Here is a 16,321-nt window from a genome sequence, read left to right as displayed (position 1 = left end):
AGATCTTCAGTGCTGTTGGCATGGGAGCAGTTAATAGCATGAAATGTTTCAGCCTTAATGTTTTCGCATAATTGTAACACATTATAAATATATTATTTTGGATATAGTGAATATGCAGACGGGAGCTGATATGCTCTTTATACAGCATGAAAGTGCTTTGCATGCATAAAAGAAAATGACAATATTTATCTCTGTAAAAACGTGATTCACGTAACTGGCATGCAGATAAGAGATAATGATAACCAATTATCATTGAACCCCAGCTGCACACAGACTTTGCTCATGAAATATCAATCACATGGGCAAAATATGGTGGCTAATATTTTAGGCTTCAGTTCATAATAGCAATAGCCATGCCCATGCCTATCAGACACACCATTTAAAATTCACAGCTCGCAGTGACATTAACAGCAATATAATAACTTTAATAGTACCCGATCGACAGATTTTTATCTCTGTGTTGTATTGGCAAGAAAAATCAGTTTACTGACGAATTACCTGAGTTTTATGGTCATGGAATAGATCACTGTTTAATAGCATGGTTAAATATTTAATATTTCGTTTTATGAACAAACTTAAATGTAAGACTCACAAGAGCATTGTTAAATTAAGTAACAGACCCAAATGCATTGAATACACTCCACAATGAGTGAAAGAAGGGAAATAGAGATCCACACTAACTGAACTGAACTGAAATAAAGGACCTAATACACTTTGATAGCTGTATTGTGGCCTCTTGTGGTCACACAAACACATGCATTATTTTCTCTCTCTCTCTTTTAGGGATAGTGTAAAATAATTGAATCCTGTCATAATTTACTGAAGAATGTTGACATTGTTCTTTCCTATAAGATAGATAGATAGATAGATAGATAGATAGATAGATAGATAGATAGATAGATAGATAGATAGATAGATAGATAGATAGATAGATAGATAATTCACTCTGTACCGTGTCTGCGCTAAAGATTATTGTGAGATCTGAAAGTGTGTGCAGAACTGCTTTCTAAACACACCCACTCTTCCAACATGTCTGTGCCTGTCATCTTCACTTCAGTCGCTCACTAGTTCACTTTAGTTTTTTCTTGCCAGAGTCAGTAGAGAGGAGCCATAACCAGCAGCAAACAGTACAACATACTGCAGATCTGCACAATGAGAGACAACAACTGTAAAGAATGCATAGACAAAATCCTTCAAGAGGCTCCGACGGCAAGAAAAGCTCTTCTAGACAACCACAGCAACCTTCACAAAGTGGCCGATTACTGCCAGAACAAATACCTCAACGTGAGATGTTTATTTCATTGTTTTTCTATACATCAAATTTGCATTAATAAGATTTAATTTGTTTATATATATAAATTCTCATAAATAAAGTATTTTAGAGATTGTACTTGATATTATGTGATCTTGTGTTTACATTAGGCCTAAAAATATATAGTATGTACTGATTAAAAAATGCTGTATGACATTGTAATATTTACACTCACTGATAAGTAATCTAGTATTTTTTTAATGCACGTGAATTTAATAACTGGATTTTATTACATTTGCAAAATACGAGTATCTCACTAAAAGGGGAATTCATTTCAAAGCTCCATTGATATTAATTATTCACATGGATTACTGAAAAACCTTTCTTAAGTCTGGACTCTTTTCGAGTCTTCAGCTTCGTGCTGTTTGCACTGAGGGCGTACATGCCTAAACAAGGCTGTGGTATGTATTCCTAGAACTCCATGAAAACTGTTCTTAACATGTTTATCTAGGAATCCATATCTGTATCTTGGAGGTCTGTTATATTGAAAGCAATAATTTAGCAAATGCCTTTCATATTCATATGATATCATTGGCAGGTATTTAATAATAAGGATAATATTTAATAAAGGTAGGCTAACTAACACTTAATTTTGATGTTCCCTTTTGAACCTTCTGTTGACTTTAAGTAACTTTGCAACTACATGTCAACTAACTCTCTTTAGAGTATTAGTAGACTGTCTGTTTAATTTCTGCTAACTCTTTATTGGTCCCCAAGAAATCATTCTACTGACTATAAGTAACTTTGCAAGTACGTCAGCTTATTCTAACCCTAACCCTACCAGTCTACTAATAATCTGCTAACACTCTAATGAATGAGAGTTAGTTGACATGTAGGTGCAACGTTGCTTATAGTCAACAGAATATGTTAAAGGGACCATCAAAATGAAGAGTAACCGTAATATTCAATTGAAAGACACTAAATGCTGTCATTCTCCTCAGTTCATCACGATCTCACAAAGTTCCGTTATAATCAGTGATGTCTACACTGCACAGTGAATCTCTCACTTGCATCGAGTCTAAACTTTGTAAATGAGATTGACCATTGCGATCAAGAGGTCATCAAACATGTCTGTGATTGGCTACATTGCTCACCTCTGCAAAAACACATTGTAAATAGAAACATTTGATGTTCTCCAGAGCGCAACGTTTCTGTAATATTCATTCAAACTATAAATGTAAGTCCTTGATTACATGTTTCAGACGTCGTAGAACGTCTGGAGTGCTTTCAATCTGCTGTTATTCATAATTTAAATAAATTTTTAAAAAGGGAAGAGTTTGAATAGGCCCATTGAAAATGATTATTTACCTTTAGGTGGAGGACACCAAAAGTGTCATTGAAGAGTCCAAAGCTCTCACCGCGCAGGCCCTGGCCAGTGTCTCGTACCAGATCAACAATCTGGCCGTATCTGTGCTGAAGATTTTAGATGTGCAGACGGTTCAGCTCAAACAGATGGAGTCCTCCGTCAACATGCTGACTCTGGTGAGCTCCTGTTATCACTCAACGGAAAGCACCAGATTCTCATGAAATACAATGCCAGTCATTACTAAGGGCAAGTCAGGACAATGCTAGAAATATGAAACACTAGTGTTTGCTCCTGGTTAATAGACATGAATAGTAATCTTGTCAAAGTTGCATATGGCAAAAATAGCCTCTTAATGTCCGTGTTCACATTCAGACAGTTGGCATGTACAAGGAGAAAATTGCCCGGAGAGAGATCGGAGTGCTGACCAAACAGTCCAAAGTTCCCCGGACTCAGAAGCTGGTTCCCCCAGCAGGAGGACGGGAGCCGTTTCGTGTGTACAAACGTGTTCCCATATCCTACACCCGCCTGGACAAACTGGGCCACAGCCACTGGGAAGCCAGCAACAATGTGAGCAAATATACATCCAAACATAATACTTTTTACTTACATTGCTGTTTTTTTTTTTTTACTTGTGATTGAATTAAAAGAACATTTAGACATGTTTTAATGTTATAAATTATATCATATAAATAATATGTGATCTAATGTGGATCATGCCTAAAATATGTAGAATTCTGTTGTCTATATATTATTAGGTTATTATATACTAACGTTCAATAGTTTGGGATCAGTAAGATTTTTTTCTTTGAAATAAATTAATACTTGTATGCATCAACAGTGCATTTAATTTATCAAAAATGACACTAAAAACAAATTTACATGTTTGCAAAAAAACTGTTTTAAAAAAATGCTGTTAGTTTGCACTTTCTATTTATCAAACAATTGAGGGGATGAAAATTTCCACAAAAGTTTCAACAATGAAAATCAGAAAAGCAGCAAATCATCATATTAGAATGATTTCTGAAGGATCATGTGACACTGAAGACTGGAGTAATAATGCTGAAAATTCAGCTTTGCGTCACATTTTAAAATATATTAAAATAAAAAACAGGTATTTTAAGTTGTAATAATATATCACAATATTACTGTTTTTACTGTATTTTTAATCAAATACTGTAAATGCAGCCTTGGTCAGCATAAGTCAAGTCAAGTCAAGTCAAGTTTATTTGTATAGCGCTTTTCACAATACAGATTGTATCAAATGTAATGCGTTTTGGAGTAATCTGTAATGCGCCAAAGCTATGGAATACATTACCTGCGTCTATCAGGGACGCTGATTCTGTGGATTGTTTTAAGAGACTTCTTAAGACACATCTTTTTAGTCAAGCTTTTAATTTATAAATTGTGTATTTATGATACTGATTTTTTACTGCAAAGTTTGTTGATTGTTTGATTATTTTGTTATGTATGCTGTAGTGCTTTGAGTATGTGAAAGGCGCATTATAAATAAAATTTATTATTATTATTATTAAAGCAGCTTCACAGTATTAAATTAAAATAATACAACAAAGTTTGTTTCAAGAGGAATTTATTGATTGATCAAATTAAATTAAATATCCCCAAAATATCCCCAACTGAGCAAGCCAAAGGCAACAGTGGCAAGGAACCGAAAAACTCCATCAAGTGACCTAATGGTGTCCTAAAACTCCATCAGGTGACCTAATGGAGAGAAAAAAACCTTGGGAGAACCCAGGCTCAGTCGGGGGCCAGTTCTCTTCTGGCATTTATGAGCTAGAGGCCGGATTGTAGTTTGAACTGTAAGATTATATGAATGCCTGGCTGAAGAGATGCGACTTTAATCTAGTTTTAAACTGGGAGAGCGAGTCTGAGCAACGAACAGTATCAGGAAGACTATTCCAGAGTTTTGGAGCCAAATGTGAAAATGCTCTCCCTCCTTTGGTGGTTCTGGATATCCTAGGTATGACCAAAAGCCTTGAATTTAGTGATATTAAAGAGCGCGATGGATTATAGGGTGATAGAAGATCCGTTAAATAGACTGGAGCTAAGCCGTTTAGCGCTTTATAAGTCAGTAGCAATACCTTGTAATTAATACGGAACTTTATAGGTAACCAATGCAGTGATGATAAAATCGGTGTTATATGATCATATTTTCTTGATCTCGTAAGAACAATAGGTTACTGTCGTAACCCCGGTTCTCTGAAACATCGAGTGGAGAGATCCACCTATGGGAAGGGCATCCGTACCTGACCTCTGCAGAAGCATCCAATTGCACCAAGTCTGGCTAGACAGACAGAAGCGCGCAGCCAATGCCAGGTAAGGCCACACCCCCTTACCTAAGGCATATAGCTGTCAGGCGCGCTGCTATTCCTCAGTAAGTATATTCGCTTCTCGTGCGGCAAGCGGGGCGAAGCTGGTGGATCTCTCCACTCGATGTTTCAGAGAACCGGGGTTACGACAGTAACCTATTGTTCTCTTTCATCATCTCATTTCGAGATCCACCTATGGGAGAGACATGGACAGCTCCCCGATTGCCCAATACACTCACAGTGAGGTTCTGAAAGCCAGAGAAGGACGGTCACCTCAGAGAGGCGGTGCCTGACACGTCCCACAAACATGACCCTGCAAGGGTGATGCCACGCTAAACTGCTGTGGACAAGCAGGGCATGAAACATGCATGAGACCCATACATGATAATGGCCCCCGCACCACCAATGCACATAGCTAAACCCAAGAAGGAATGCGAATGCTTGGTGACAGGAATGAACATGGCCAGCCGGCCCATTCACTCTTCGTTGGTTAACCCAACGGGGCTGTGGGAAAGGGCTAAGAGGACCCTACCCCTAGGACCGAGTGTGCCACCGAGGTTCTGGTGACATCCAACCGGTAGTAACGCTCAAAGGTATGAGGAGAGGCCCAGCTGGCCGCGGAGCAGATGTCTTGCAGTGGCACTCCCCTGAACAAAGCCCAAGAGGCGGCTAAGCCCCTTGTAGAATGAGCTCTGATGCCCCCTGGGGGCTGCACTCCCTTTGCTTCATAAGCCATAGTATAGCGTCCACAAGCCAATGTGAGAGGCATTGCTTTGAAATGGGACTCCCCTTGTGCGGGGGAGCCCTTGAAACAAAGAGCTGGTCGCTCTTGCGGAAAGCACTGGTCCTGGTCATACATGCTTGCAGAGCGCGACCGGGACACAGAGCATTCAGCCCCTGATCCTCCGAGGAGGCAAAGGGTGGAGGGTGAAAAGCGGATAGCTCCAAAACCTCCGAAGTGAACACAGGGAAGCATTTCGGCATGAAGGCCGGGTTAGGCTTAAGGGAAACCTTATCTCCACTTAGGGAGAATTTGGCGCACGAGGGTTGAACCGAGAGTGCATGTAGCTCACTGACCCGTTTAGCAGATGCCAAGGCCGAGAGCAAAGCTGTCTTGAGGGACAGCAGCTTAAGGGAAATACTTCCCAGAGGCTCAAAAGGATAAAGAGACCGCGCTTCCAGCACCATGGAGAGGTCCTACCCTGGAACAGATCTCCTGATGACCGGCAAAGAGCGGCGTGCACCCTTCATAAAACTGCGGGTTAGAGGGTGCTGCCTGACGGTGGAGCCCTCAAAACCCACATGACAGGCTGAAAACGCAGCCAGGTAGACCTTAATGGTGGAAAAAGACCTGCCTCTTTCCATGAGGTCTTGCAGGAAACACAAAATATCAGGCACCGAGCACTGATAAGATGTGAGACCACGCCCATCACACCACCCTTCGAACACTTGCCACTTCCAGCCATATAGGGATCGTGTGGAAACGGCCCTGGCATTCTGAGTAGTGGCGATTACACGCGGCGGGAGCCCCAGTGCATTTAGGTTCGTCCTCTCACAGGCCAGGCCCAGAGAGTCACCCTGTCCGGGTGGGGGTGGTAAATCTCCCCGTTGGCTTGGGACAGTATGTCCGTGCGAGGGGGAAGGCGCCATGGCTCGGCGTACAACAGAGGGATTATCTCTGCCAGCCACGGGGATTTGAGCCACCTGGGTGCTATCAGAATGAGAGACAGGCCGTGCTCTCTCACCCTGGCCAGTGTGAAAATATCAGGCACAGGGGAGGAAAAGCATACAGCAGCACTTTGGGCCATGGGTGGGCCAGTGCGTCTGCCCTGAGGGGCGCGTCCACGTCCCTTAGTCGAGAAGAACATAGGACAATGGTGGTTTTCGCGCGAGGCGAAAAGATCTACGGCTGCCTGTCTAAATCTCATCCATAACATCTCCACTATCTGCGGGTGAAGACGCCAATCCCCTTAGATTGGGTTTCCCCTCGATAGCAGATCCGCGCCTCTGTTCAGAATGCCCGAACATGAGTCACGTGTAATGACAGAAAAACCCGTCTGCTCCACACCAACAGCCTGTAAGCTAGAGCGTGGAGTTTCGACGAGCGCATGCCGCCCTGACGGTTGATATAAGCCACTGCCGTGGTATTATCGCACCGTACTAGAACGGGATGTCCCTGCAGGCGAGGCAGAAAATGATTCAGAGCTTTCCAAATGGTAAAAGCTCTAAATAGTTAATGTGCGCTGAACGTAGTCTGCTCAGCCACAGACCGTTCACCATTCTGCCTTCCTGGGTGGTTCCCCTGCCTATTAAGTACGCATCTGTCGTCACAAATTTCCGCATCGTAACCGTCCCAAGGGGGTTCCCCGAGCGTAAAGTTCTCGCTCTCCCAATGGCGCAGGGCCGCCGAGCAGGCGCGCGTCACTGTTACCGAGCGGCAGAGATCGCGAATCGGGCTGAAATGTAGTGACAAAACCCATTTCGTGAACGCTCTCATTCTCAGGAGACCCAACGGCACAACTTGGATAGATGAAGCCATGAGACCCTGCAGCCTGAGGCATGTGCGATACTGTACTCTCGCCCCTTCTCTGAACTGAGACAGAAGGTTCATCAGAGAGCGAACGCGCTCTTGAGAGAGACACACTCGCAAGGAGACTGAGTTCAATTCTAAGCCCAGGAAAAAGACATTCTGACTGGGAGTCAGATTGTTTTTGCTCGCATTCACCTTGAACCCGAGGGATGTGATGTGCGCGAGCACCCGGCCGGTGTCCAGCGACACCTCCTCCTTCGATTTGGCTATGATGAACCAATCGTATATGTAATTCAGAATTCTCAGCCCTGATAGTCTCAGGGGCGCCACGCCCGCCTCCACACACAGACAGAAAGTTCGGGGACTCAAATTTCGCCCGAACGGAAGAACTGTGAATTCGTAACAAATGCCTTGGTAGGCGAGACGAAGATATTTCCTGTGTGGAGGGTAGATACTTATGTGAAAGAAAGCATCTTTCAGATCGACTGATGTGAACCAGTCGTTCTGCTTTATGGCACGGGTGAGAGAGCCTTGTGTCACATTCTGAAATTGTATTTCCTCAAATGTTTGTTCAACATTCGAAGGTCCATATAGGGCGGGGGGCACCACGCCTTTTGGAAACATAAAAATACCAGGAATAAAAACCATGGTTTATAAGATCCATCTGAATCGCTCCCTTGTTAAGGAGGGAGGAAATTTCCTCTTTCAGAATGTGTGAGGCATTTTCTTCTGTGTAAGAAGAGAGAACGCCGTTGAAAAGTGGAGGTTTTATTGCAAACTGCAGCCTGTAACCCTAGGTTACGGTACGCAAAACCCACTCTGGCGCTGAAATGGCTTGCCAAGCCGCTTCGTGACTCGAGAGCGCCCCCGCTCGGGCCGGAGCGGGGGTGTATGGGCCCAGCTGGTTCATTCGTGATGCAAAGGCGCCATCTAGTGGGCACACTAGAGGCGACATGCAGGGGTTCGGAGGGATTTCCTCCCTCTGCAGTGAGAAGTTTTCTCTGCGGAGAGAGGTCTTCTCTCCAAAACCAATTCATTTGATTCGTAACTTTGTGTGTTTTGTGTTGGGCAAACACTGGGGCCGGAGCCTTTATTGACAGAGTGAGGGGAACATAGTGTGGTGTCCACTGTGCTAAACTTTCCCTCACAAGGCCTGAAAGTGGGCGGAAAACACACATATCTCCTGAACACATGAACTGGGCAGTCTTAAGTGCAGGCAGAAAAATAATATCCGCGGAGAGAGATATTCTCTCTGTAACGGATTTATTTAATTTGTATGTTTTAAAGTGTTATTTAGTTATGTGTGTGTTTGTGTTGGGGAACACAGGGGCCTAAGCCTTCCACACACAACGTCCACTAAAAACACACTGCAGGCAGAAAAATAATATCCACGGAGAGAGATACTCTCTCTGTAACGGATTTATTTAATTCGTTTGTTTTAAAGTGTTATTTAGTTATGTGTGTGTTTTGTGTTGGGGAACACAGGGGCCGAAGCCTTCCACACACAACGTCCACTAAAAACACATGGCTGGGCAGCCGCAACTGAGCTGTGTGAGCCCAGCTAGTTGATTTGTCAGGCAATGGAGCCCTCTTGTGGACGGACTCAGGGCGACATGCATGGGATCAGAGAGATTGGCTCTCTATGTTGGCAGATATATAAATCTGCACGAATTCATTTGATTCGTTTGTTAAATGTGTTGTTTAGTAATGTGTGTGTTTTGTGTTGGGAAACACTGGGGCCGAAGCCTTTAATAACTGGGTGAGGGGAACCAAGTGCGTGCAGTGTGGTAACACTGCTACGTACTTTTCCTCACGACAGCCCCGCTTGGGGGGGTACACACACACAACGTCCTCGTGGCCCGTGAACGCGGGCTCGATACTCCCAACGGTCGAACAACAGGCAGGCCGCTTGCGTTCGGGGCATAAATTGAAAGCCTCAACACGTAATCGTAACACATCAAGGCCCGTGAGACCGTGTTAACAGTCTAGCGGGACGCTCCAGTTTTAAGAGTTGTTTCCTCAGACTGGGCGGTGGTCTCAGCGCTTACCCGTCATAAATATTCCTATCCTGGTCGGTGGCGCTCTGTGGAGCTGGCCACACAATGTTGAGACGAACGGCCGCTCGCTCACAAACTTCCAGGAGGATGGACTGAGGCAAAGCCGCGTGAGCGCTAGCCTAGGGAACGCTAAAAGGACCGCGTCATCCCCGTCGCCGGAACCGGCCGGTTCGTCAACGAGAGTGAGGTTTTCCCGCGAAGATGTCCTCTTCAGGGAATGCGATTGGGCTGATGTCAGCTCAAATATTTAGAGAGGTGGCGCTCCGGGAGTCCCCCGGTAGTGCGTCATCATCACCGTGTCCCCCATCCGAGTCAGAAAGGCCGAGCACGGCGCGCTGGGTCGTGCAACTTACGGTACGTTCACACGGGGCGTCAGCGTCAACGCTTGACGGAAGGCGTGGCTGAAGTTTGGCACTGACGCCATGGTCATAGCAGCGTCAGCCAATGAAATTTAAAATGTATCCTCAGTTTGCTGCTCTTGAACAGGATGAACGTGATTGGCTGCCGCCTGGCTACTGTATTTGCATAGAGCGATCCTATTGGCTGACGCTTCCGTCTGCGGCGCTTCACTGGCGTTGCTCGCGGCAGAAGTTGAAAAATTCTCAACTTCTGCCGCGAGCAACGCCAGTGAAGCGCCGCCGACGGATCCACAATTCTTTTCGGCAACGCTTGACGTCACCCATTCAAAGTCAATGGGAAGCGTTGACGCTCACGCCCCGTGTGAACGTACCGTAAAAGCCGGCTTAGTAAAAAGCTACATGTGCAGCAATTACAATGACCGCAATTCTCCGGGTTCTCCAAAGCTTCTTGAGCGTGTTAAGCTCAAGCAAACAGCGCAGAACGAGAGGGTCCTTAGCGGCGATTAGAGCACCACACGCGGCCGGGCAGGCTCGTCGTGATAGGATGTTCCCCGGAGAAGCGGCTGTTTAGACGGTCACATAGCCATGGGTGGGCTAGCGGTGAAGAACTCGGAAAAATCCGTGGCGGGCAGCCATGTAAGGAGGAGCAGGTGAAGGACAGCGAGAGCGCGGGCGGCTCCGGATGCAAAAAACACAGCGGATAGGCTGAAGAAACGACTGTCACTCACGTCTGGCGGAGGCTGATCTGGCGATATGTCCTCCTGAAGACTCGAAAGTGAGCAGCGTAACGTTAATCCAACCGAACTGTGTCAGTGCAGAGATCGCGAGAAGCGAATGTCAACTGAGGAATAGCAGCGCGCCTGACAGCTATATGCCTTAGGTAAGGGGGTGTGGCCTTACCTGGCATTGGCTGCGCGCTTCTGTCTGTCTAGCCAGACTTGGTGCAATTGGATGCTTCTGCAGAGGTCAGGTACGGATGCCCTTCCCATAGGTGGATCTCGAAATGAGATGATGAAAGAGAACTCTAGCGGCGTAGCTAACTGTAGCTTGTTTATTGAGGATGCAGGACAACCAGCTAATAAAGCATTACAGTAATCTAGTCTCGAGGTCATGAATGCATGAACTAACTTTTCTGCATCAGAAACTGATAGCATATTACGTAGCTTAGCAATGTTTCTAAAGCCCCGTTCACACTGCCAGCGATTTTGTCGCTGTATGTCGCTAGTCTCTGTACTGTGAAGTCGCTTGTGGGCGTTCATAGTGCTGTCGCTCTAATGTGACTGGTAGATTGCACGTCTGGCCATATCTATACAAAATACCATCACAAGTGATATATACAACTATATCATTTTAATTTGACTAGGATTTAGGCTCAAAAGAAACAGTATGCTGTTGGGAGAGTGTTTTTATATTACCACAGCAGTGTTCAGTGGATTAAATCATTTAGCCTACTGGATTAACGATCGATCAATCAACAGATTAACTCATACTGTCATAAATTACTAAAACGTCATTCGAATTTGACAAATAATAAATTTTCTTGTCCCTAATAGTCAACATAATGCAGGGGAAACTGTAAAATGATCTGCAGCAGTGCTAAACTTGCATCATAATTACAACACTCGAACTAAATGTGTGAATTAAACTCACTGAGACTGTCGACAGTTTCTTTTCCATGCATCATTTTATTATATCCATGTATGTGGTTACAGTCAAATCATATAAAACAGTGAAATCGCCCTCGAACTCTTCTGTCTTGCCTGCACTCGAGACGGTGACGTGAGCTGAGCTCCTCTGAAAATCTTCTTTCCTATTGGTTGTCGCTCGCGAAAATCGCTTCTCATTTGCATAAGGTTGACATTTCTGAACTTTTGTCGCGCGTCTCGTGTCGCTTGACACGCCCACATTCTGTCGCCAAAGGTCACTGTCGCTCGTGTCGCTGGAAGTGAGTAAGGGGAGGCTGCAGACCTGGAGCCCGGTAGATCTACGCCCCAAGCAGTTTTACGCCCCTGGCAGTTTTACGCCCCTGCTGTTCCTGATGCGTCCAGTAGGGGGAGGCTGTACATTGACACGAATTGATTGAGGTATAATAAATAATCCGCTAAAGTTATTGTTGTTTAGCAATGATGCAACATTTATTATTTATAAACGAATAGCTTGATAGAGCTAGGTAGATATCAATTCATTTATTTATATCAATGGATAGGTCTATCATTTATTTCGAGAGACAAAAAGTTCTGGACGGTCAGGTTGATGTTCTGTCTGGCTTAAATTTATAAGTTATAGCTTACCACGTGTAAGTTTAGCTGCCCCTAGTCTTCTCTACTCACTTTCAAAATTAATTTTCTTTTGAATGTTCTTTTGTTGCCCGTCTTTATCTTGCCTCTTCTGGTAAGACTCCTTTACTCCTTTCTGGTTTGAGTTGTTTCTTATAAAATGAGATCTAACTATCTCATTTATATCTAAATATACATTTTTCTTAAAATAGCGTACTGATCTGGATTAAAATGTAGGCTGTGTGCACTTAATGTGGGATTTTTCTTTGCCAAGTAACTTGCATGATGCATCCCAGTGTGTTTGCTTTAGCTATGGAAATCTCTCTCTCTCTCTCTCTCTCTCTCTCTCTCTCTCTCTCTCGAAACTTTTATAAACTATAAACACCCATCTCTTTTTTAACTGCATTCCAAACCAATAGCTTCTCTAGTAAATAAATGACTTACAGAGACATACAAGGACATGTTTTTAATGTCATTTTTTAAATTTTCTCTGCACAGTCCATCATCAGTGGCCAAAAGAAATCAAAGTGTCTTGACACTTTTTCCAAAAGTGTTCCACCAACAAGTACCTGTGCCATTGTACTTTGAAGATCAGGAGCAAATTTATGCAATCCACACTCATCTGACATAAATTCTGGGCAACACACACACACACACACACTGTGACTAGATCAAATTCACCATGGATGTCCTTTTTATATTTTTTTAAAGTTTAGCTTTTTTTTTAATGAAATACACACATGAAATGCAAATTAAAAAGGCAGTTTGTGTTCTCGTAACACTTTCTTTTATGTGGTCTGTGACTCATGGGGTCAGTGATTCTGCAGGGTCTCCAATAAGTATTATAGTTTATCTCAGTTGCTTTGGTGCATTTCTCAGATCACACCTGAAATCACATCATCTTTCACTTGTGCACATCATAAAAGCAATTTCTCATTTTATACAAATTGCAAATGCTTCAGTACATTCATGCAATTCATAATGTACAACTGTCTGCTGTTTCCTACATTATCAACTCTTTATGTCTTGTTGATCAAAATATAGGCCTATTATACTATTTCTCTGTTGAATTGTCATACTCCTCAAAACATCTAGGCATTAGTTCCTTGCATAAGTCATTAAATGCAAAATGGCTGACTAGTTGTCATAAACTGTTAAGCATGTTTTCAATACATTTCTATTACACTTTATTTTGTAAATGTGTCCTGAATTGATGAATTGCGGAGGTGTATTTAGAATTTCACTAATGAAGGAAAAAATGAATTGATATAATGAATAATGATGAAATGTACAAAAGCAACTGTGATAAAAAATTAAGGATTCAGGAATTTTATACAAAATTTAACAGTGAGTCCTGCTGCTTTTGAATTTGACAAAATAAAATTCACCATGGATGTCCTTTTTACATTTGTTTGTTTAATTTTATTTTAATTTTTTATCAGTGAGCAGAAGCACTTTGACAGGAGGATAGAAAAACAGTTAAAGCAGAGTGGCAAGCCATAGGGGAGTCATCATAATTCATAAATGGTGTTGATAAATAATGTTTTTGTGAACAAAAATATTGTCTCTTTCTTATAAATGGCCCTTGGAATTTTAGAAAAGGGATAAATTGTGTTTGTCTTCATAAAATGCTATGAAGGACACTGTTTTGTTGCTGTATGATGACTAAGTGAATAGTACGGCAGATATTTAATCCAGGATCCATATGATTACACGGTGCTGTATGTCTAATGGGCTAAATATGTTTAATATCTAATTGTAACTTTATATAAATTCACAACAACATATTTCACTCAGTCTCCTGTATAAAAACATACAGTGAATATTCTATTATTATTAATTAGTATTATTATTATTACTATTTATTCAATATTAATGTATTCAATATTCAATTAACTATTCTATAGTAGGTCATATATCATTACTTGTCATCTGATCCAACTATGTGTGTTATTTTTTAATTCATGAAAACAAATAGTCTTCTGTATAGGCTGAGTGAAGCCCAACCTAATATCTAGAGATATTTTAATCCATAGTGCAGTGCAGATTTATACTAAAACGTTTAATATTTAAATTAACAAAAACCACAAATTCGGGCAAAATCTATGAACTGGACGGTTATTATTGTGTAAGTTTTGAGCATCGATTTAATGGTGTTATTTCGCAGCATATCCCCCTACTGGACGCATCAGGAACAGCAGGGGCGTAAAACTGCCAGGGGCGTAAAACTGCTAGGGGCGTAGATCTACCGGCTCCAGGTCTGCAGCCTCCCCATATAGCTGGAAGTCGCCAGCGCTCCAGAAATGAATGGGATTATGTCGCTTTGTCGCTGCGTGTCGCTGGCAGTGTGAACGGGGCTTAAGGTGGAAAAAGGCTGTTTTTGTAACATGAAATATGATTTTCAAAAGACAGGTTGCAATCGATAAGAGACTTCTTTCAGTAGCATTACAGAAAACATTTGAAAAGTGGTGTATGTAATAGTATTGTTTGATTTATTTATAGTATTTATTGATATAATGTATTTTTTAAATAATAATATTTCAATATATATATATAGCATGTGAATGACATACTTGCCTCTTAAAAAAGGGGTTTTAACTGCATTTTTTTAAATCTTTTTTTATTACTATTTTTTTTAAGAGTCATAGATTCATTGGAACCAAAATAAGTAGAAACCAAACTATTTGGGAATGTACTTTTTATGTGTTTAATTATAAGGTATCGTATTTGTAATGGAATTTAAAATATTTTAATATTTTATTCAATCATTTGCGCAGCATTTTTAAAACCCCTATTGATGAACTGATTTATTTATTTCCAATTATTATGCTGATCTGTGACATCGAAGGAAGAGCCAAAATCAGAAACAGACAATGAGGACTCTTTAAAACAACTTGGCACACAGGAGACCAGCACCTTCAACTGGTATGTAATACAATGGCTTTTACTGATTTGGTTACAAATGTTTTCAATGAACTCAGTTTGTTCCATTGTCTTCAGAAATCTGATGTATTTGCTGTGGTTTCAGGTCTTTCTTGGGTATCGCAGTTCCTCCTCCATCAGTGCCCGACTGGGTGGGCTCTAGTTTCACAGCTCCTCCTGGTCTCTCTCCAGCTTCACCGTCTCCTTCACTCAAGTCTGACCGCTCCCCGTCTACACCTCCATATGCCTATCCCGACCTGTCCATGCTGCCTCCTCCACCTCTCCTAGATGATGAGATGGGAGACGCTCCACCCCCACCCCCTCCTCCCTCTCCACCTCCACCTAATTCTGAGTATGGAGGATCTTTGCTTTATCCTCCACCACCTCCACCTGGCCAAAATACCTCAATGACATCAGCAAATCCTCCACCACCACCTCCTCCCCCAGGTAACATGGCTGGTCCACCTCCTCCACCACCACCTCCTCTTCAGGGCAAGACAGCTGTTCCTCCTCCTCCACCTCCTCCTCCTCCTCCTAGCTCTGCCTACAGTGGGTCTTCTATACCTCCACCACCTCCACCTCCCCAAAATGCCTCCATGCCACCACCGCCACCTCCTCCTCCTAATACAGGGGGGAAATTTGTTCCGCCACCTCCTCCTCCACCTCCTCCATTTTGAATGTTGAATTTGAATGTTAATTTTATGCTAAAGACTACAACATTGTTAGGATAATATTTTTTTATGCTTTTAAATTACATATTATGATATTTTCTTTATAAATGTTACACGAATAAATGTTATGAACATAAATGTTTATAAAACATTAAATAAAGGCAATGTTGTTTTGTATAAAGCATATTAAAGTGTGTAATATAAGACTTTTTCTTATTCTTTTTATGATATATTTCTAGATTTATTGATACATTTCTAGTTTCTACATATGATATAATTCTACATTTATTTTATTCTGTGATTAAATATATAAAAATAAAAAAAATTATATCAAAGCTGCTGTTGTCCATGCAATGCAACAATTTTATGGAATGAAAACAAAACAGGCACTGCACTGAAGGTGGCAGCACCGAGTCTTTACAATTATATCAGCCTATTTGAAACTGAAGTGAATTCGGTGTTCAGTGCAGGAAGAGCATTCAATTCACAAGGAACGCATTCATTATGATGAAAGTTGTGACATGACATTATCATATTTTCCCCTGCATAGTAGGCTATTGG

The 16,321-nt window shown here is 42.3% G+C and overlaps 1 protein-coding gene across 1 annotated transcript; it reads left to right on the top strand.

The window, feature by feature from the left end:
* Positions 1 to 1,063: 1,063 nt before the first annotated feature.
* On the top strand, positions 1,064 to 15,966 carry abi3b (ABI family, member 3b). The gene is made up of 5 exons (XM_082151556.1): positions 1,064 to 1,284; positions 2,627 to 2,794; positions 2,991 to 3,185; positions 15,016 to 15,092; positions 15,196 to 15,966. The coding sequence occupies exons 1-5, from the start codon at positions 1,153 to 1,155 to the stop codon at positions 15,764 to 15,766; spliced, it is 1,143 nt and encodes a 380-aa protein (XP_082007682.1). The 5' UTR covers positions 1,064 to 1,152; the 3' UTR covers positions 15,767 to 15,966.
* The last annotated feature ends 355 nt before the right edge of the window (positions 15,967 to 16,321 follow it).

The sequence above is a fragment of the Leuciscus leuciscus genome (genome assembly GCF_965113295.1).
Source record: "Leuciscus leuciscus genome assembly, chromosome: 21".
Taxonomy (NCBI): Eukaryota; Metazoa; Chordata; class Actinopteri; order Cypriniformes; family Leuciscidae; genus Leuciscus; species Leuciscus leuciscus.
This window is presented reverse-complemented; position numbering and strand designations above follow the sequence as displayed.